Below are 22,191 nucleotides of genomic sequence, written 5' to 3'. Positions count from 1 at the left end.
ATACATAACATCTAGAGATTTGCAGACCTCCCTTGCTGGATCTCAGGTAACTGGGCATGCTTCAACAATAAGAACACTGAATCGAAATTCCATTCATGGGACGGTTGCTAGGAAGAAGCCTCTGCTGTCAAAAAAGAACCAAACTGCCCTTCTTAACTTTGCCAGAGACCACCTGGACAAACCTGAAGGTTTCTGGAAGTCCATTCTCTGGACCGATGAGTCCAAAATTGACCTTTTTGGTCACAATCAACACCGCTATGTTTGGTGAAAACCCAACACTGCCTACAACCAAAATAACCTTATCCCAACAGAATGGTGGTGGGAATGTCAAGATCTGGGGCTGCTTTTCCTCCTCTGGACCTGAACGACTCCACATCATTAAGGGAACCGTGATTCTTGAACAGAACGTCAGGCCATCAGTCAAGGAGCTAAAGCTGGGCCGAAAATGGATCTTCCAACAAGACAACGACCCAAAGCATTCAAGCAAATGAATGGCTCAGGAGAAAGAAGATTTGTGTTTTGGATTGGCCAAGTCAAAGTCCTGACCTAAATCCAATCGAGATGCTGTGGCAGGACCTGAAGCGGGCAGTTCATGCCCTCAAACCTCATTCAATTGGCTGAGTTCTGTAAGGAGGAGTGGGCAAAAATCCCTCAAAACAGATGTCAGAGACTGATTGCTGGCTGTAGGAGACGTTTAGTCCAAGTTATCACTGCTAATGGAGGTGCCACAAGCTATTGACTGAAGGGGTTCACACATTTTTGCACACATCAAATCTGAATTTCTGTTAAATAAGCCACTTTTGTTAAATAAACAATAAAAATATATCATTCTTTTGTTTCTGTCATTTACTTGGAATGTCTTTATCACGAATTGGTGTTTAGATAAGGATTTTATGTTTATTTTAATATTGTATAGTAAAATAATGACCAGCCCTGTAGGGTTCACATACTTTCAAGCAGCACTGTGTGTGTATATACACTGCTCAAAAAAATAAAGGGAACACTTAAACAACACATCCTAGATCTGAATGAATGAAATAATCTTATTAAATACTTTTGTCTTTACATAGTTGAATGTGCTGACAACAAAATCACACAACAATTATCAATGGAAATCAAATGTATCAACCCATGGAGGTCTGGATTTGGAGTCACCCTCAAAATTAAAGTGGAAAACCACACTACAGGCTGATCCAACTTTGATGTAATGTCCTTAAAACAAGTCAAAATGAGGCTCAGTAGTGTGTGTGTGGCCTCCACGTGCCTGTATGACCTCCCTACAACGCCTGGGCATGCTCCTGATGAGGTGGCGGATGGTCTCCTGAGGGATCTCCTCCCAGACCTGGACTAAAGCATCCGCCAACTCCTGGACAGTCTGTGGTGCAACGTGGCGTTAGTGGATGGAGCGAGACATGATGTCCCAGATGTGCTCAATTGGATTCAGGTCTGGGGAACGGGCGGGCCAGTCCATAGCATCAATGCCTTCCTCTTGCAGGAACTGCTGACACACTCCAGCCACATGAGGTCTAGCATTGTCTTGCATTAGGAGGAACCCAGGGCCAACCGCACCAGCATATGGTCTCACAAGGGGTCTGAGGATCTCATCTCGGTACCTAATGGCAGTCAGGCTACCTCTGGCGAGCACATGGAGGGCTGTGCGGCCCCCCAAAGAAATGCCACCCCACACCATGACTGACCCACCGCCAAACCGGTCATGCTGGAGGATGTTGCAGGCAGCAGAACGTTCTCCACGGCGTCTCCAGACTCTGTCACGTCTGTCACATGTGCTCAGTGTGAACCTGCTTTCATCTGTGAAGAACACAGGGCGCCAGTGGCGAATTTGCCAATCTTGGTGTTCTCTGGCAAATGCCAAACGTCCTGCACGGTGTTGGGCTGTAAGCACAACCCCCCACCTGTGGACGTCGGGCCCTCATACCACCCTCATGGAGTCTGTTTCTGACCGTTTGAGCAGACACATGCACATTTGTGGCCTGCTGGAGGTCATTTTGCAGGGCTCTGGCAGTGCTCCTCCTGCTCCTCCTTGCACAAAGGCGGAGGTAGCGGTCCTGCTGCTGGGTTGTTGCCCTCCCTACGGCCTCCTCCACGTCTCCTGATGTACTGGCCTGTCTCCTGGTAGCGCCTCCATGCTCTGGACACTACGCTGACAGACACAGCAAACCTTCTTGCCACAGCTCGCATTGATGTGCCATCCTGGATGAGCTGCACTACCTGAGCCACTTGTGTGGGTTGTAGACTCCGTCTCATGCTACCACTAGAGTGAAAGCACCACCAGCATTCAAAAGTGACCAAAACATCAGCCAGGAAGCATAGGAACTGAGAAGTGGTCTGTGGTCACCACCTGCAGAACCACTCCTTTATTGGGGGTGTCTTGTTAATTGCCTATAATTTCCACCTGTTGTCTATTCCATTTGCACAACAGCATGTGAAATTTGTCAATCAGTGTTGCTTCCTAAGTGGACAGTTTGATTTCACAGAAGTGTGATTGACTTGGAGTTACATTGTGTTATTTAAGTGTTCCCTTTATTTTTTTGAGCAGTGTATATAAATAAGGGAGAGCGAGCTTGTGTGGCTCTGGGAGTGATGTTAGGATTAACTGGGATTGGTTGGTGAGTCTTTCAGTGTGCATGCTGCAGGGTTGGGGTCAATTCCATGTCAATTCCAATGTTCCTTACCCAAACCCTGGCGTGCTGTAGCTAGTTTAGTGTTTGGGATGCCGCCACTGTTTGGTCGCACAAAATAGTTCCAAGAAGGTATCCTCATATAACCCACGGACTGGTTGCCAAGAGTTCAAAAGCACACATACACACACACACCGGACACTGCTACCATCAACAACAACAACTGTGTCCATCCGTGACTTGTGAGCCAAGCAAGCCAGAGGGATACATAATGCGGAACCTGTCCTGTTGTGCAAGACTTGCGCATGCATGCTCGCACGTTCTCACACACAAACACAAAACAAGGTGCTTGATATGATCATTCAGGATGCATTACAGTATAACAGGGTTTCTCTCCCATCTCAGATATCATCTCTCCCCCTCCCTCCCTTCGCCCCACTAAAACACAGGAAGCCTGTCCTCAATCCCTTATAAAAATAACCATCCCTCCATCCATCCACCCTTCCTTCCCTCCCTCCCTCCATCAATCCCTCCCTGTGTGTACACAGACCCTCTGTCCCAGATTAATTTAATCTCCTCTGCCTATATTGTGTTTGTGCTAGGGGGATGGAGTGATTTGGCAGTTGCTGGATAAAGGGAATTGATCCTTGACCAGAATTTTGGGCAACCAATCGCAGGGTTCCAATGGATAGCAACTGTCGTTGAGTCCAACACCTCAGACAAGCTCACGTTTGAAACATATGAAAGCCATTGAGGGCATTACCAAAACAAAGAATTTTCATCCTAAAACATTTTTTTTAAATGGCTAAATAATTGAACAGTGCACCAGGAGAACTTGCTAATGCGATTCCTGTTGGAGTATTTTTCAAATCCCAAATTATATTTGTTAAATTGTTTTCTAGCTCAGCTGGTTAGCTAGCTAGCTCTCAGTCTTCAGTCTTATTGACCACCCAACATTGCGAACGCTAGCCAGCTAGCCAGTTTATATAACTAGTTTTTTTCTAAATGCATGTTAGCTAGCTAAGTTAGCCATGTTTTGAATAGAAATCTCATCTGCTGTCGACATCAGGAAATGATTTGAGAGAGCACTAGTTAGCTCCTAAAGTGGTTAATAACTTTGGCTGCATCATGACAGTGCATTCAGAGCCATCCAGTGGCTACAACCTTAATTTTACCAGGTTCCCATGAAGCAGTTGTAATGACAGTCCACCACAACATACCCAAGAGTCTCCTGATTAGTAAGGGGCAGTCTGTGTTTAATTTAATTGAGCATTAAAAACACAGTTTGAGATCATTGTGAGGGGATTTCACCAGTGGTTAGAACGGGGGAATTGGGCTTCCCGTGAAAATGTTGTCCGAGCTTGCAACAGTAACCAAGGGTGGCGGGGCTTAGCAAAGGTTCAATTACATCATCGTTAGGTCTGACTGGGGATTGGGGAGAGAGAGCCACGGGTAAGGCAGGGACAAGGGACTCCATTTGCAGGGTGCAACCAAAAATAAGTATTTCTAACGTCTTTTCAATGTCTTTTGCTCATAGGCATAGCATAGTTTCAGAGTGAATATGGTCTACTTTTACTTTGAAGGAGATTTACTGGGCTGGGCTGCAGAGGAGCTGGAAACTGAGACACCTGCTGAGAGAGAAAAGGAGAGAATAGCCCATATTGGGTTTTTTTGTGCTTGTGTGTGCAGTACCACAGCTCTAACAAAATCTATCCAGAGGCACAATCAGAATTGAGCTCACATCAGCCATATTGAGAACTACCCTTACAAAAAAAGATTGCAGTTTTAAAAGTCCAGTAACTGCAGTCAACTGTGGTATTTTGGACGCATTGATAGCAGAATAACTGCAGTGTACTGCAGCTGAACTGCAGTTATACTGCACTGTAACTGCAATTATGCTGCAAACTTACTGCAGTAAAAAAAAAAAAAAGAGTTATTTTGGACACAGTATTTGCAGCATACTGCAGTTATACTGCATTCTAACTACTGACTGCAATCTTTTTTCGTAAGGGTAAAAACCAACTGCATAAAACACCCATTAAATCAGGTTGTTCAGTAGATGTTCATACTATTATCGAAAATCCCAGTGAACACAAGACGTTGAAAATACGTATTTTCAACCAAAAAGACAGCTTTTCAATGTCTTGTGCTCATAGGTTCAATTTCACTATTTTGGAGTGAGAGGGGTTAACACACTCTGCCTCTTTCTTATCAGAGCATCTCCAAGGTCTGCTGCCCACGCAGAAACAGAGGAAGAGTCAGAGTCAGCCTTCACTCTGCGTTTTACGACTATCAGACACGGTTACTCATCCGCAGGGCAATTGGTGCTCCTGCCTCTATCTAGTGCTGCCTCTAAATCAAACAGACTCGTGATCAGTAGGCACAAACGGAAGACAATTTTAAGAAATGGAGTGAAATGGGGAAGTACTATCTGTACTGGCCCAATAAGAAATGCTTGTTTCGATTTCCGTTGAAAACATGTTGCTACGGTTTGCCCTAATGAACAGACCTGCCCGCCATTATGACAGCAGATGAAATGAGGCAATGCAGCATCTTCCAGGGTTTGTCCCAAATGGCACCCTATTCCCTATATAGTGCACTACTTTTGACTAGATTCTTTCAGACGGAGGAGACCAGGGTAATGTAATGGGAGCCGGATGGAAAGATGCATGTACAGTACTGTAATTAATACCGGGAACCTGGAAAAGTCTGTGTTAGTATGTGTGTGGTTGGAGAGGGGTAATTTACTGCAGTGTGAATTGCCTGTACACTGACGCTCAAGGTAAGAGCACAGAGCCCCCTGGTATGTGAGTGAGTGAGTGAGAGAGATGAACGAACAGAGGAAGAGAGAGAGTGTTTATTTTGTTTGTTTATTTGGAGCCCCATTAGCTTTTGCAGAAGCAGTAGCTACTCTTCCTGGGGTCCACACAAAACACACAAAATAACAAGTAAAAATGGACTGATGGACAAGGACAATCACACATATTTAAAATACGATATACAAACAATACCAAGAAATGGTGTGCGTGTCCCCTCACAGTCCCCTCCGTTCCATGAGTTGTTTAATCCGTTTTTTCAGGATTTGGAGATCGAAGGGAGTTCTATACGATCATGGCGCTGTATAAAATGTTGCGTTGCCGTGAATTCATTTTGGACTTGGAGACTGTGTAGAGACCTCCGGTGGCATGTCTTGTGGGGTATATATGGGTGTCTGAGCTGAATGTTATTTGATTATGCAGATAATCTGGAATTCATCACAGTAATATTTCTCATAAAAACTAGAAGAGAAGCAGTTAATGTCTCGTCAACCCTCAACTAGGAAAGACTGGCATGCATGTTGTTGATGTTAGTTCTGCATGTGCAGTTAAGGGCCAGGCGTGCTGCTCTGTTTTAAGCCAGCTGCAGCTTTGCTAGGTCTTTCTTTGCTGCACTTGACCATATTACCGGACAGTAATCAAGATGGGACAAGACCAGAGCCTGAACAACTAATACAGTTAATTTTTGTGTCAAAAACGCAGGACATCTTTTTATAACAGACATACCCCTCCCCATCGTCACAACAGCTTTGCCAATGTGAGTTGCCCATGATAATTGACCATCCAATGTTACCTAGTTTAGCTTCCTCAACTTGCTCAATGGTCACATCCTTTATGTACAACTCCAGTTGAGGTTTAGGTCTTAGAGAATGTTTTGAACCAAATACAATGCTTTTAGTTTTAGATGTATTTAAGACCAGTTTATTACTAATCACCCATTCTGATACTGACTGTAACTCCTTATTTAGAATTTCAGTGAGCTCACTTGCTTCGGGTGCTGACATGTAGAGTGTGGAATCATCCGCATACATAGTCATTTTAGCTTCGTGTAAGACCAGAAGCAAATCATTTGTAAAAATAGAGAAGACTAACGGCCCAAGGCAACTGCCCTGAGGGACAATGCACTGTACATATATGATGTTAGAGAAGCTTCCATTGAAGAACACTCTCTGGGTTCTAATGGATAAATAATTATCCAACCATGTGATGGCAGGTGATGTAAAGCCATAGCAAGTGAGTTTTTTCAATAACAATATATGATCAACAACATCAAAGGCTGCACTGAACAATACAGCTCCAACTATCATAATATTATCAATTTTAACCAATCATCTGTCATCTGAGTCAGTGCAGTACAATGAGTGCCCTTCTCTATATGCATGCTGAAAGTCAGTAGTTAACTTGTTCTCTGAAAAATAGCATTGTGTTTAGAATGAATGAGTTTTTCTATTTGATGTTGACCAGAATATTATTTGATGTTATGTAGAGAGTTTGTATGCCATTGTGAAGGAGGAGGTAGGAATTAGGCACGTTTGTGGCGGTACTGTATGCAAGTGAGAGTGAGTATTTTAGTGAGAGTGGATGGTAGTCTGTTTCAGGGAGCATGTGGTCAGTACACAAGGGTGTTATAGAACATAATGGTTTGATGCAGAAGAGGAGAGGAAGGTGTTACTATGTTAAAAGCTGCCTAAGTGTGTGTGTGCGCCTGCAACAGAGGTCCATCACAGGAGCTAGTCTGAGTGCATTTGAGGACGTTTGGGAAGGCAGGGAGGACATGAAAGTGTACCCCCTGCTGTTTGTGTGTGTGTGTGTGTGAGATGCACACAGTGTTCTTCTGCTTGCGTAACACACTGTTCCCTGGGTGTTTTAAAGGAACACTCACATCAATCACTACAGCAAAGGGTCTAGGACACTCTACACTTAAAGGTTTGGTCCATGAAAAGTGTATGAACACACATACACTGACAGACTAATATAGGAACATGTTCAATTCCCCTTTAAAAAGAATCTGCATAGACCCTTTTTGTTTTTCCACAGTGTTTGCAATTTCCATATTATCCAAGCTAGCCTGAATTGATTGCAAACCGTGTTATTTGTATTATATTATTAATGTACACATACATACAGACATCACAGAAAATAAGAGGAAGATAAAGCAGAGACTGAGCAGTCTGGTCAGCGCAGAGAAAATGTTTTTAATAGAAAGGAATGTCATTTTAACTCCCTATAAGCCTGAATCCCCACTGCTGCAGTGGCAGAAGAGGGTGAACTACCCCCTGCACCCCATCCCGACCCACCATCCTCATTGCTACAGATATGCTTCAGATATCTAAAAGTCAAGGGTCAAGTCTAAAGAAGCTTATGGGATCTAAACTATGCTGTAGGTCAAGTTACCTTTAGCCACAAATGTGTATTATTCCAATACAGCAAATAATACAATGATCCTTTAGTCTAGAAGTTATTATGACCTATGATTAAGTAAAATAGAGAAAGAACTTAATGGAAGTCAAGGGCTTTTCACATTAGAGCCAAACCAAGCTGTACTGAGCTGGCCAGGTTAAAATAGCAGTGCCGGCGCAGTTTGGTTCAGGTTGGCACAATAGTGTGAAAATACCTTTACCCGGGTAGTAGAGTCAAACTGAACAGGAGACAAAAAAAATTACCTGTGGACATTCACTTTATAAGTCCTGATTAAAACCAGCAGACAGGCAATTTCAAATCAGAAAAGCCCAAACAATATTGTTTTAGTAAAAGATGAAAACCAATGCTTTACAGTGACTTTAAGGGAGAGAGTGCATTTGAGTGCTCAGTACAATTGTTTCGACAATCAATATCACCATACTTGACATCTTAACATTGAAATAGAGGAGGATTGTGGGAAAGAGAGTCCATCATGGACGCTCCGACAGCGTGTGTGCTCGACATGCCTTTTACAAAATGTAATCACCACTTTCTTTGGACCGAACAACAAAACATAACAAAAACAACAGGCAACAACAAAAGCGAACACAAGAAAGACAGCATTCAAAATAGGCAAGAAGAAAACACAATGGGAGAAAAAAAATTAACAGATTTCAACATGCCACCTTATTTAGGGCATTAAAGATCCTCCTATTCATTTTTTAACAATATATATATAGTTTTTTACAATATCTCCAATCTCTTTTTTTCTTCTTCTCAGAATCGGCAAGGTCACCAAGAAAAGTATAGATAAGAGAAGGACAAAGCAACATGACGTCACACTGCACCAGACCATGCAAACAACTTCCTGCATCCTTCCCTAGGACTGGACTCACTAAATCCTTTTTTTGTTTTTACATTTTTAGTCATTTAGCAGACGCTCTTATCCAGAGCGACTTACAGTTAGTGAGTGCATACATTTTCATACTGGCATGCAATGGACATTGAAACGCTCAGCTTGGAAAAAGCATTAGCAGTGACTACATTACCCAGAGTTGCTACTTCTGGTATAGTCTCAAAAAGATGAGGCATTTATGGCAAAATGTTTTTTTATTTTAATGGTCATCCAAAATAGGAGAAAGATAGCAATGGACTGTGATTTTGTTTTGTGCCATAGTCCCTTCAAGATTTCCCAATGGAAAAACAGCAAAAACATGAAACAAATCGATTTGGCAGTAGCCTATTAATACGTAAAGCTAATCAACTGGAGAGAGAACAACACACCAAACAGACAGAAAGACAGACGTGCAGAGAGCTGAGCGGCAGCCAATCACAGCGATGTTGAGGGGAGAGCCAATCAAAACAAAAGCAGAACAGAAACACTACCGAAACATCAACAATGGTCATCAATGTCCTCTGTGGTAGCAGGTTGTCTCGCAAACTCAAGGCTCACAACTGTTATCCAAAATATACTGCTAACACATTTGCCATATCCTGCCGCTACCCCACTGCCCACTCATCCCCAGCCATGTCCTGTCACTAGTCCAGTGTGATTGACAGCCAGTGACCACGCCTATCGAGGAGGAAACCGAGATGACTGATATCACCGGCAGGGGGAGGTGACTACAGCAGAGCACAGTCAGTGGTCCTTGGCTGGTTAAACTGAGGTGGTCTGCTTGTCTCTTCAGTCTCGTGACTTGCTGCTGTACTGACTGACTGGGGTTGTTGTAGCTAGAGTCTGGGGTTCTACATGGTTCTACATGGTTCTACAGAGAGGTGGAGGGGAGCTTCTTGACACGTCGCTGGGCCAGGAAGGAAGACTCGATGGGCTTGAGCTCCGGCGTGGGCTGGGAGCTCTTCAAGGCTGAGTAGGTGGCCGCCATCGCCCCCTGTGGGAAGAGAAGTAGTGCAACGTCAAGATACCAGTTTGGAGGACAAACAGTTTCAGTTGCAGGCGCACACAGAATCTGGCACGTATAGTGTAGAGAATCATTGTACCATCAAAACCACTGTGAAATACAGCTCTGGAAAAAATAAGAGACCACTGCAAAAATACAAGTTTCTCTGGTTTTACTATTTATAGGTATGTGTTTGGGTGAAATTAACATTTGTTTTATTCTATAAACTACTGACAACATTTCTCCCAAATTCCAAATAAAAATATTGTCATTTAGAGCATTTATTTGCAGAAAATGACAACTGGTCAAAATAAAAAAAAAAGATGCAGTGTTGTCAGACCTCGAATAATGCAAAGAAAATAAGTTCATGTTCATTTTTAAACAACACAATACTAATGTTTTAACTTAGGAAGAGTTCAGAAATCAATATTTGGTGGAATAACCCTGATTTTCAACCACAGCTTTCATGCGTCTTGGCATGCTCTCCACCAGTCTTTCACATTGATGTTGGGTGACTATGCCACTCCTGGCGCAAAAATTCAAGCAGCTCGGCTTTGTTTGATGGCTTGTGACCATCCAGCTTCCTCTTGATCACATTCCAGAAGTTTTCAAATGGGGTTCAGGTCTGGAGATTGGGCTGGCCATGACAGGGTATTGATTTGGTGGTCCTCCATCCACACCTTGATTGACCTGGCTGTGTGGCATGGCGCATTGTCCTGCTGGAAAAACCAATCCTCAGAGTTGGGGAACAATGTCAGAGCAAAAGGAAACAAGTTTTCTTCCAGGACAACCTTGTACGTGGCTTGATTCATGCGTCCTTCACAAAGACAAATCTGCCCGATTCCAGCCTTGCTGAAGCACCCCCAGATCATCACTGATCCTCCACCAAATTTCACAGTGGGTGCGAGACACTGTGGCTTGTAGGCCTCTCCAGGTCTCCGTCAAACCATTAGACGACCAGGTGTTGGGCAAAGCTGAAAATTGGACTCATCAGAGAAGATGACCTTACTCCAGTCCTCTACGGTCCAATCCTTATGGTCTTTTGCAAACCTCAGCCTGGCTCATATTTGCTTCTCATTGATGAAGGGCTTTTTTCTAGCTTTGCACGACTTCAGCCCTGCCCCTAGGAGCCTGTTTCGAACCGTCCTCGCCATGCACCTCACCCCAGCTGCCGTTTGCCATTCTTTTTGTAGGTCACTTGATGTCATCCGCCGGTCTGTAGCTTTGATGTCCCCAATGTCTGCTGCTTACCTTGTTCTTATGAACCGCCGTCTTTGAAATTTTTAGGATCAAATCAAATCAAATCAAATGTTATTGGTCACATGCGCCGAATACAACAGGTGCAGACATTACAGTGAAATGCTTACTTACAGCCCTTAACCAACAGTGCATTTATTTTAAACAAAAAAAGTAAGAATAAAACAACAAAAAAAGTGTTGAGAAAAAAAGAGCAGAAGTAAAATAAAGTGACAGTAGGGAGGCTATATATACAGTAAAATAAAGTGACAGTAGGGAGGCTATATATACAGGGGGGTACCGTTGCAGAGTCAATGTGCGGGGGCACCGGCTAGTTGAGGTAGTTGAGGTAATATGTACATGTGGGTAGAGTTAAAGTGACTATGCATAAATACTTAACAGAGTAGCAGCAGCGTAAAAAGGATGGGGTGGGGGGGCAGTGCAAATAGTCCGGGTAGCCATGATTAGCTGTTCAGGAGTCTTATGGCTTGGGGGTAGAAGCTGTTGAGAAGTCTTTTGGACCTAGACTTGGCACTCCGGTACCGCTTGCCGTGCGGTAGCAGAGAGAACAGTCTATGACTAGGGTGGCTGGAGTCTTTGACAATTTTTGAGGGCCTTCCTCTGACACCGCCTGGTATAGAGGTCCTGGATGGCAGGGAGCTTTGCCCCAGTGATGTACTGGGCCGTACGCACTACCCTCTGTAGTGCCTTGCAGTCAGAGGCCAAGCAGTTGCCATACCAGGCGGTGATGCAACCAGTCAGGATGCTCTCGATGGTGCAGCTGTAGAATTTTTTGAGGATCTGAGGACCCATGCCAAATCTTTTTAGTCTCCTGAGGGGGAATAGGCTTTGTCGTGCCCTCTTCACGACTGTCTTGGTGTGTTTGGACCATGATAGTTCGTTGGTGATGTGGACACCAAGGAACTTGAAGCTCTCAACCTGTTCCACTACAGCCCCGTCGATGAGAATGGGGGCGTGCTCAGTCCTCTTTTTTTCTTTCCTGTAGTCCACAATCATCTCCTTTGTCTTGGTCACGTTGAGGGAGAGGTTGTTGTCCTGGCACCACACGGCCAGATCTCTGACCTCCTCCCTATAGGCTGTCTCATCGTTGTCGGTGATCAGGCCTACCACTGTTGTGTCGTCGGCAAACTTAATGATGGTGTTGGAGTCGTGCCTGGCCATGCAGTCATGGGTGAACAGAGAGTACAGGAGGGGGACTGAGCACGCACCCCTGAGGGGCCCCCGTGTTGAGGATCAGTGTGGCAGATGTGTTGTTACCTACCATTACCACCTGGGGGGCGGCCCGTCAGGAAGTCCAGGATCCAGTTGCAGAGGGAGGTGTTTAGTCCCAGGATCCTTAGCTTAGTGATGAGCTTAGAGGGCACTATGGTGTTGAATGCTGAGCTGTAGTCAATGAATAGCATTCTCACGTAGGTGTTCCTCTTGTCCAGGTGGGGAAAGGGCAGTGTGGAGTGCGATAGAGATTGCATCATCTGTGGATCTGTTGGGGCGGTATGCAAATTGGAGTGGGTCTAGGGTTTCTGGGATTATGCTGTTGATGTGAGCCATGACCAGTCTTTCAAAGCACTTCATGGCTACAGACGTCAGTGCTACGGGTCGGTAGTCATTTAGGCAGGTTATCTTAGAGTTCTTGGGCACGGGGACTATGGTGGTCTGCTTGAAACATGTTGGTATTACAGACTCAGTCAGGGACATGTTGAAAATGTCAGTGAAGACACTTGCCAGTTGGTCAGCACATGCTCGGAGTACACGTCCTGGTAATCCGCCTGGCCCTGCGGCCTTGTGAATGTTGACCTGCTTAAAAGTCTTACTCACATCGGCTACGGAGAACGTGATCACATAGTCATCCGGAACAGCTGGTGCTCTCATGCATGCTTCAGTGTTGCTTGCCTCGAAGTGAGCATAGAAGTGGTTTAGCTCGTCTGGTAGGCTTGTTCAATCTTAGACCTGTATTGACTCTTTGCCTGTTTGATGGTTCGTCGGAGGTCATAGCGGGATTTCTTATAAGCGTCCGGGTTAGAGTCCCGTTCCTTGAAAGCGGCAGCTCTACCCTTTAGCTCAGTGCGGATGTTTCCTGTAATCCATGGCTTCTGGTTGGGGTATGTACGTACGGTCACTGTGGGGACGACATCATCGATGCACTTATTGATGAAGCCAGTGACTGATGTGGTGTACTCCTCAATGCTGTCTGAAGAATCCCGGAACATGTTCCAGTCTGTGCTAGCAAAACAGTCCTGTAGCTTAGCATCTGCGTCATCTGACCACTTTTTTATTAACCGAATCACTGGTGCTTCCTGCTTCAGTTTTTGCTTATAAGCAGGAATCAGGAGGATAGAGTTATGGTCAGATTTGCCAAATGGAGGGCGAGGGAGAGCTTTGTATGCGTCTCTGTGTGTGGAGTAAAGGTGGTCTAGAGTTTTTTTCCCTCTGGTTGCACATTTAACATGCTGGTAGAAATTAGGTAGAACGGATTTAAGTTTCCCTGCATTAAAGTCCCCGGCCACTAGGAGCGCTGCATCTGGATGAGCGTTTTCCTGTTGATTAATGGCCTTGTACAACTCATTCAGTGCAATCTTAATGCCAGCATTGGTTTGTGGTGGTAAATAGACAGCTATGAAAAATATAGATGAAAACTCTTGGTAAATAGTGTGGTCTACAGCTTATCATAAGATACTCTACCTCAGGCGAGCAAAACCTCGAGACTTCCTTAGTATTTGATTTTGTGCACCAGCTGTTGTTTACAAATATACAGAGACCGCCACCCCTTGTCTTACCAGAGTCAGACGTTCTGTCCTGCCGATGTAGCGTATAGCCTGCTAGCTGAATGTTATCATTGTTGTCGTTCAGCCACGACTCCGTGAAACATAAGATATTACAGTTTTTAATGTCCCGTTGGTAGGATAACCGTAATCTTAAATCGTCCATTTTATTCTCAAAAGATTGAACGTTGGCTAATAGGATTGATGGGAGAGGCAGTTTACTCGCTCGCCGTCGGATCCTTACAAGGCACCCGGATCTGCGTCCGCGATATCTCCGTCTCTTCCTCACGCGAATGACGGGGATCTGGGCCTTGTCGGGTGTCTGTAGGATATCCTTCGCGACCGCCTCGTTGAAGAAAAAATCTTCGTCCAATGCGAGGTGAGTAATCGCTGTCCTGATATCCAGAAGCTCTTTTTGGTTATAAGAGACGATGGCAGAAACATTATGTACAAAATAAATTACAAATAACGCGGAAAAACACACATAATAGTACAATTGGTTAGAGGGCTGTAAAACGGCAGCCATCTTCTCCGGCGCTGTTCTGTTCCGGTACCTCAGGATGGAAGCAACCTGACGCTCACTGTATCCCTCTGCCAGTAAAGCCAGAATTGAACCATTCTTTTCCTCACCCAAAACTTTCCTTTTCAACTCTTTTGGCATGGTCAATAGTTATTTTTTAAATTAATATTACTTTTGAGGTACTATTAGCACTGTTTTTGCCATCCAGCTGGTCCTATTGCAAGAGGATAGTGATGACCACAGCAGTGGATTTTATACTTTTCCTTGTTAAATAAGATTTGGTTCATGTGATCACCTAATCAGTACCTAATTCAGTAGAATGAGGTGTGCCTGTGTTGGAATTCAACAGACACTGGAATGGAATGGCTGTCATACATGTAGAGATGCTGATTTAAGAAACATTTGCAGTGGTCTCTTAATTTTTTCCAGAGCTGTATATTGTATTTTCAGCTGTTTGAAGCTGGTGTTCAAAACCAAAAGTAAAAGATGCAAAAACGAAACTTAAGAACGGGAAGCATAGAAATAGCCCACATAGAACAGATATACCACTTATTAGACTTGCTTTAAATGAGAATGACAGATCTATAATTGACATTTCTATGTGCATTTGGTCAGGTCACCCAAAAAGTAACATATTGCAGTTTTAACTTGAAAGAGAAGGCAATTTGAATAAAAGCGATTAGAGTTTATTAAGATGCCTCCTCGTTAATTATCCTGCCCAAACGTCATGTGAAAACATAGATTTTCAGCCCCCGCCTGAAATTCTGAGAAATGATTCCGGTTGGGCCAGGCCAGGGATTAGGTTTGTGCAACATTGAAGTCTAGAGACCAAGGCGACTGTAGGCTATCAATCACCTGATTGTTGAGTTGTGGCTGTCTGAACAGCTGCCAAAACAGGCCTTTCGCAATATTTTGAATACAATCGTGGGAAAAGCACAGGTTGGAAAGCAAATGGCTCCTGCTTAAAAGAAGACTTGTATGTCTATAGGCCTCCAAAATATTTGATCAATTCCCAAGTAGGCCTATTGAGCGAACAGCAACACTGGTGAGTGCGCTGCGCATCATTGGGTGAGTCAGTGACACTAAACTTGTTCAGGACTATAATTTCCTCCTGTACCATCTTTTGTCTCCACTCTTATCGTAAGCCTAGGCTATTTGTTGCATTCAAGACAAGGCTGTTTTGTATTTCTCTGTCAGTGCCAGAGTAGCCTGTCATTTCGATAATTTGTGTGGTATTAACAAATATTTGACTAAAGTCTCCAGTTATGTAAAATTACGTAGAATTACATGATTTAAAAAAAATAAAAGGCTACAATATATTGTGCGCAAATTCTGTAAGTGCCTCTGTTCTACTCAATGTCACTATGTAAATGTTAGTCATTTAGCAGACTTACACTAGCAATTAGGGTTAAGTGCCTTGCTCAAGGGCACATCGACAGATTTTTCACCTAGTTGGCTCGGGGATTAGAACCAGCGACCTTTCGGTTACTGGCACAACGCTCTTAACGACTAAGCTACCTGCCTGCATGCAATGCTGTATCATAAAGGTGATTTTTTTTTCCTTTTCTCGTGCGTTCCGGTACCTCAGAGCTCCCCAGGTCACGCCCCTCTTGCGCCCACTTTTTGTGCCGTCACCTCCCGATTTACAAATAAAGCGCTGCAGGCACTACAAAATTAGGTCACACTATGGCCTAGGGTGGTCTAACGGACTGAACCGCTGCCTACGGCTCACATATACCGCTGCAGCATGGGTTCGACTCCGGCCCACTGCCATTTCAGCACACTCTCTATCCATCTTTCCCATTGTCTCTCCTCTATCCAATAAAGCATACAATTCCCCAAAATATACCTTTAAAATAAAAAGTTAGGTCACATTGCGCTATTGACGGAACATACTTTTCGGGACTGTAATGGCACTAGCTGTGTCCATTAGAAATACAAATTCACCCTCTGAACAAAAACGGAGTTGACCCCCAACCCTGGATTGCCCAGTGGGTACAGTAGAGTGTACATTATAGTATCAATCCAGTACCTTGACCAGCTTGGCGTCCTGGTGCTGCAGCTGGCTGTTGGGCAGCTTGTCCCTCTGGACGATCCAGGGGTGCTTGAGGACCTGCATGGCTGTCAGCCGCTGGTGGGGGTCCACATGGAGCATCTTAGACACCAGGTCCTAAAGAGAAAGAACACACACAGCAGGAAGGAAGAAATTAATGGTTTGATTTTGTTTTTTTTACCCCTTTTTCATGATATCCAATTGGTAGTTACAGTTTTGTCCCATCACTGCAACTCCCCTACGGACTCGGGAGAGGCGAAGGTCGAGAGCCATGCGTCCTCCGAAACACGACCCTGCCAAGCCGCACTGCTTCTTGACACACTGCTCGCTTAACCCGGAAGCCAGCCGCACCAATGTGTCGGAGGAAACACCTTCCAGCTGGTGACTGAAGTCAGCTTGCAGGCGCCCGGCCCGCCACAAGGAGTCGCTAGAGTGCGATGGGACAAGGAAATCCTGGCAGGCCAAACCCTCCCCTAACACGGACGACAATGGGCCAATTGTGCGCCGCCTCATGGGTCTCCTGGTCACGGCCGGCTGCGACACAGCCTGGGATCGAACCAGGGTCTGTAGTGACTCCTCAAGCACTGCAGTGCAGTGCCTTAGACCGCTGCGCAACTCGGGATGCCGGTTTGTTGGGATTTTATCATATTATATACTGTACACCTCTATCCTTGAAATCCAAACTAAACCACTATTGTTCTACTTCACGGCACGATCATGTGAAAAGGTCAAAAAGTCACTCAGCAAGTCCTAGTCAGTCCTACTGTACCTTGGCTGCGTCCGACACGGCGTCCCAGTTGCCTCCTGTCAGAGTGAAGTGACCGCTGCCTATCCTGCTCAGGATCTCATCTGGAGTGTCCTCGGGTCCGTTGGCAAACGGCGTGAAGCTGAGGGGGAGGGGAGGGAGGGAGCACAGGGGACAAGTCAAATGAGAGTGAGTGTGTATGCACGTGAGTGACAACATTACATTTTGTTGGATGTAAATGTCATATGGAGTGGAATATTGTGCACAGATGTATGAGTGGTATGGTATGTGTGTGTGTGTGTGTTCCTCACCCAGCCAGCATGGTGTACAGCAAGACACCCAGACTCCAAATATCACAGCCTTCGTCATAGCCCTGACGCTTCAACACCTGGAACACACAGACAGAGCAATACGTCCCAATATTGGCTATCGTGCATCACCGGGGTAAAGCTATACGCCCAAAGGCTATGCACCCTAGACTTTGACAAGGACGCTACACTGAGCATACAAAACATTATGAACACCTGCTCTTTCCATGACATAGACTGACCAGGTGAATCCAGGTGAAAGCTATGATCCCTTATTGATGTCACTTGTTAAATCCACTTCAATCAGTGTAGATGAAGGGGAGGATACAGGTTAAATAAGTTTTAAGCCTGGAGACAATTGAGGCATTGATTGTGTATGTGTGCCATTCAGAGGGTGAACGGGCAAGACAAAAGATTGAAGTGCCTTTGAACGGGGTATGGTAGACCGTATTACCGCCACACCGGTAGTCATGAGTCATGGCAGCAGAAAATTCTATGTGACCGTTGAGTCATGGTAATCTCCACTTATGCACTCTAGGCATGTTGGTAGTACCCAACTCACTAATGGCCATCAGGTCCCTAATGTCCTGGTACTCAGGGCTCCATTGTCCCTCTAACCACTCTGGCATCAATGCAAATGCAATCGAACATCACAAACGCATCATAAAAACAGTATGTGCTTTTAAAACGCACCTCACTAGGATTGATCAATTTGAAGAAAGAAGTTCAACAACAGGTTGAAACAGAGTGGAAAACATGGTCATTGTGGATGTTGTTTCAAAGCCTAACACAGCGCTTTCTAAGGTGATGATTAATTCAAAACACCCATATGCATATTAGAGATTATGCACAGGCCCAGTGCTTGACTTGGACTGAAATAGGTGCCGGTACTCATTTTGGGTGCTGGTACTGTTTATATTTAGGTGGAGGAGCTCCACAATACTTTTGAGCTAATATTCTATAAGCAGTAGAAAACTTGAGGTGCTGGTACTCATCTCCGGTGAGCGCCTGCCCAAGTCAAGCACTGCATAAGCCTATACAGTACCAGTCAAAAGTTTGGACACACCTACTCATTAAAGGGTTGTTCTTTATTTTTACTATTTTCTACATTGTAGAATAATAGTGAAGACATCAAAACTATGAAATAACACATATGGAATCATGTAGTAACCAATAAAATGTTAAACAAATCAAAATATATTTTATATTTGAGATTCTTCAAATAGCCACCCTTTGCCTTGATGACAGCTTTGCACACTCTTGGCATTCTCTCAACCAGCTTCATGAGGTAGTCACCTAGAACTAATTTCAATGAACAGGTGTGCTTTCTTAAAAGTTAATTTGTGGAATTTCTTTCCTTCTTAATGCTTTTGTTCTTCCACACCGATCTCGACAAACCATTTCAACTTTACAGTTGGCACTATTCATTGGGGCAGGTAGCGTTCTCCTGGCATCCGCCAAACCCAGATTTGTCCGTCGGACTGCCAGATGGTGAAGCGTGATTTATCACTCCAGAGAACGTATTTCAACTGCTCCAGAGTCCAATGGCGGCAAGCTTTACACCACTCCAGCCGACGCTTGGCATTGCGCATGGTGATCTTAGGCTTGTGTTTGGCTTCTTGGCCATGGAAACCCATTTCATGAAGCTCCCGATGAACAGTTCTTGTGATGTTGCTTCCAGAGGCAGTTTGGAACTCTGTAGTGAGTGTTGCAACCGAGGACAGACGATTTTTCACTGAGCTCATCAGTAAGGCCATTCTACTGCCAATGTTTGTCTATGGAAATTGCATGGCTGTGTGCTCGATTTTTATACACCCGTCAGCAACAGGTGTGGCTGAAATAGCCGAATCCACTAATTGTCCGCATGCTTTTGTCTATATAGTGTATCTTTTGATTTCTAAGGAATTCTATGGTTTGTATCATTCACAACTAAAGTTGCCAAGTAACTCTAAATCTAGCGTAGGCTATAGGACCTGTTTCAAATTATTACTTTTACGCTCAACATAGCGACTTCATATGCGCATTCTCGCTCCGGAACGGAAAAAAAATCCTTTCTATTTTATTAGCTAAATTCAATTATATTCTTCTTACTATAAAATCATATAATATAAAATAATGGCATATCTTGTCTGCTAAATGAACAAGCCTACAGCCTATGACATGGAGCATAGCCAGATAACATACAGTAGGCCAACTCCTATGCTGTTCTTCTAAAATACATTTTCTTCATATCATAATGTTTCTTTAGACCTGCCTAAAATAAATAATGGATTTATTGTGATGGTGATGGAGTATGTTCAATTGATTTATTATACTTTTTTAAATGTAGATGTTCCAAAGGTGTGCATCAGCAACTTGTATGTGGCTTGTATGCGTGGAGGCCTGGAGACGCTAAAGTTGTTTATGTTAATGATCAATTACCGTGAGACCGATAGACTTTTGCATGACAATAACCGGCTGACAAAATGTCATGACCGCCACAGCCCTAGCCAGGCGCACTGGTTTGTATCAAGAACTGCAACACTGCTGGGTTTTTCACACTCAACAGTTTCCCGTGTGTATCAAGAATGGTCTACCACCCAAAGGACATCTAGCCAACTTGACAACTGTGGGAAGCATTGGAGTTAACAAGACCAGCATCCCTGTGGAACGCTTTCGAACACCTTGTAGAGTCCATGCCCTGACGAATTGAGGCCGTTCTGAGGGCAAAGGGGGGGCTGCAACTCAATATTAGGAAGGTGTTCCTAATGTGTGGTATACTCAGTGTATATACGGGTATTAATCATAATCGTCATCTCACACACACACACACACACACACACACACAGATACACCGTCCCGGGCTTACCTCCGGAGCTACAAAGTTAGCGGTGTAGCAGGGGGTCATGAGCAGGCCATTGTCAGCTCTCAGCTGCTTGGCGAAACCAAAGTCACAGATCCTGATGGACTCAGGGTTCCCCGACTCATCTACATACAGGATGTTACTAGGCTTCAGGTCCCTGTGGACCACCTGGAGAGAGGGGAGATGGAGAGATGAGGAGGAGAGGGGGAGGAGAGAGGTGATTGAAAGACAACTAAGTAACTTAATCTCCTTCAACTGTTACTTCAACACTTGACTTCCAATGGACTTTTTGGAGATAAGATGTTGGTTGTATATTATTTGTCTAGTAGTGTTAATACTGTGACATAATTATATATTTTTTAATATAAGAATATTAGAACATAGGAAAAAGGATATCAAGGAATATCAACAAACTCTTGTAAGACAAAGTTTATTCAAGTCCATATTCACCAGTCTGTTACAGTGTGTGTGTAGAGAGTTGTGTAGAGAGTTGTGTAGAGAGTTGTCTCACCCCCTGTGCGTGGAGGTATTCTACAGTCTTGGTGATGGTGTGGAGCACGGCGCTGGCCTCGCGCTCTGAGAAGAACTTCTGTTTGAGGATCCGGTCTAGCAGCTCCCCGCCTCGCATCAGCTCTGTCACCAGATACACCTGCTTCCCATTATCATACACCTGACGGATGGAAAGAACACATGGAGGATGATTCAGTCTGTGTGGGTGTGTGTGCGTGTACTCACATCCTTCTGGGTGATGATTGTGTGTGTGTGTGTGTGTGTGTGTGTGTGTGTGTGTGTGTGTGTGTGTGTGTGTGTGTGTGTGTGTGCTCACATCCTTCAGGGTGATGATGTTGGGGTGCTGGCCGTATCTCAGCAGGATCTCGATCTCCTCTGAGGGGTCTGTCATGGTCTTGTCAATCACCTGGTAGTACACAATAATACAACAAACGCCATTATAAATACTCCATTATGAAACCGTGGGGAGACGGTGTGAGACAAGAGATGTGAAACTAGAACAGCATGCTCCAAAAGACAGATCTGAATGACTTAAATCAACAGAAATTGTTTTTAGAGAGTCAAGTCCAACTACTGTATTAGCAATGATTAAGCACCCCACAAGATGGACAAATAAGAACTTGGGGGACTGGGGAGAGTGTTTGCTCAATATGTCAGGATATACACTCAGTGAGAGGGAGGCTACAGTGTATGTTTTGGTACCTTGGCGGCGTACTCGGTGTTGTTGGCTTTGTGGACGAAGCTCTTGCAGGCAGAGAAGTGTGTGTGTATCTGTGTGTGTGTGGGTGTTCTGACCTTGGCAGCGTACTCTGTGTTGGTTGCTTTGTGGATGCAGCGCTTGCAGACAGAGAAGGAGCCCATGCCGATGTCTTCCTTCAGCACGTAGCCATCGCTGAACAACAGGTTCTTCCCATGGAGTTGCTACATCAAACCGAAAACAAGGGGAAGTGAGTGCTGCGGTATAGGGTTACAGCATCACACACACAGTGGTGCAGTACTTTACTGCAGGCTACAACTGCAACACAAACGCAACAATCAATGTGTTTATTCTTTTTAGACTATTCGTCCACACACCCACACCCCATTCCATTAAGGAACTCAGTCAACTGAGCCACAGACTGTTCACTCGGCTACTGTCTGGCAGACAGAGACAGTACAGGTGCAAGACCGACAGACTAAAAAACAGTTTCTATTACCAGGCATCAGACTGTTGAACAGCCATCACTAGCCGTCTACCAGGTGATGCACACTCACACACACACACACACACACACACACACACACACACACACTCCCCTCATACTCACAAACACACGCACAAACACACACACAACCAACGCTGCTGCCCCATGTCACAGAGACATTGAACCACTGGACACTTCCTGTTTCACACTGAGTATTTAAATACTGCATTCCCGACATAACTCATTCTAATATTTCTACT

The 22,191-nt window shown here is 44.5% G+C and overlaps 1 protein-coding gene across 4 annotated transcripts in view; it reads right to left on the bottom strand.

Moving 5' to 3' along the window:
* Nucleotides 1-7,630: 7,630 nt before the first annotated feature.
* Nucleotides 7,631-22,191, bottom strand: part of LOC121545132 (ribosomal protein S6 kinase 2 alpha) — a 146,317-nt gene continuing 131,756 nt past the window's right edge. For all 4 annotated transcript variants that reach the window (XM_041855550.2, XM_041855552.2, XM_041855553.2 and 1 more), the window contains 8 exons: nucleotides 21,543-21,668; nucleotides 21,064-21,153; nucleotides 20,749-20,907; nucleotides 20,244-20,405; nucleotides 17,399-17,475; nucleotides 17,112-17,229; nucleotides 16,322-16,459; nucleotides 7,631-9,744 (listed from right to left, as the gene is read on the bottom strand). In XM_041855550.2, the coding sequence (XP_041711484.1) occupies nucleotides 9,622-9,744; nucleotides 16,322-16,459; nucleotides 17,112-17,229; nucleotides 17,399-17,475; nucleotides 20,244-20,405; nucleotides 20,749-20,907; nucleotides 21,064-21,153; nucleotides 21,543-21,668 (993 nt within the window). In that variant the 3' untranslated portion in view covers nucleotides 7,631-9,621. The remainder of the gene's footprint in view (nucleotides 9,745-16,321; nucleotides 16,460-17,111; nucleotides 17,230-17,398; nucleotides 17,476-20,243; nucleotides 20,406-20,748; nucleotides 20,908-21,063; nucleotides 21,154-21,542; nucleotides 21,669-22,191) is intronic.

The sequence above is a fragment of the Coregonus clupeaformis genome, chromosome 29 (genome assembly GCF_020615455.1).
Source record: "Coregonus clupeaformis isolate EN_2021a chromosome 29, ASM2061545v1, whole genome shotgun sequence".
Lineage (NCBI taxonomy): Eukaryota > Metazoa > Chordata > Actinopteri > Salmoniformes > Salmonidae > Coregonus > Coregonus clupeaformis.
This window is presented reverse-complemented; position numbering and strand designations above follow the sequence as displayed.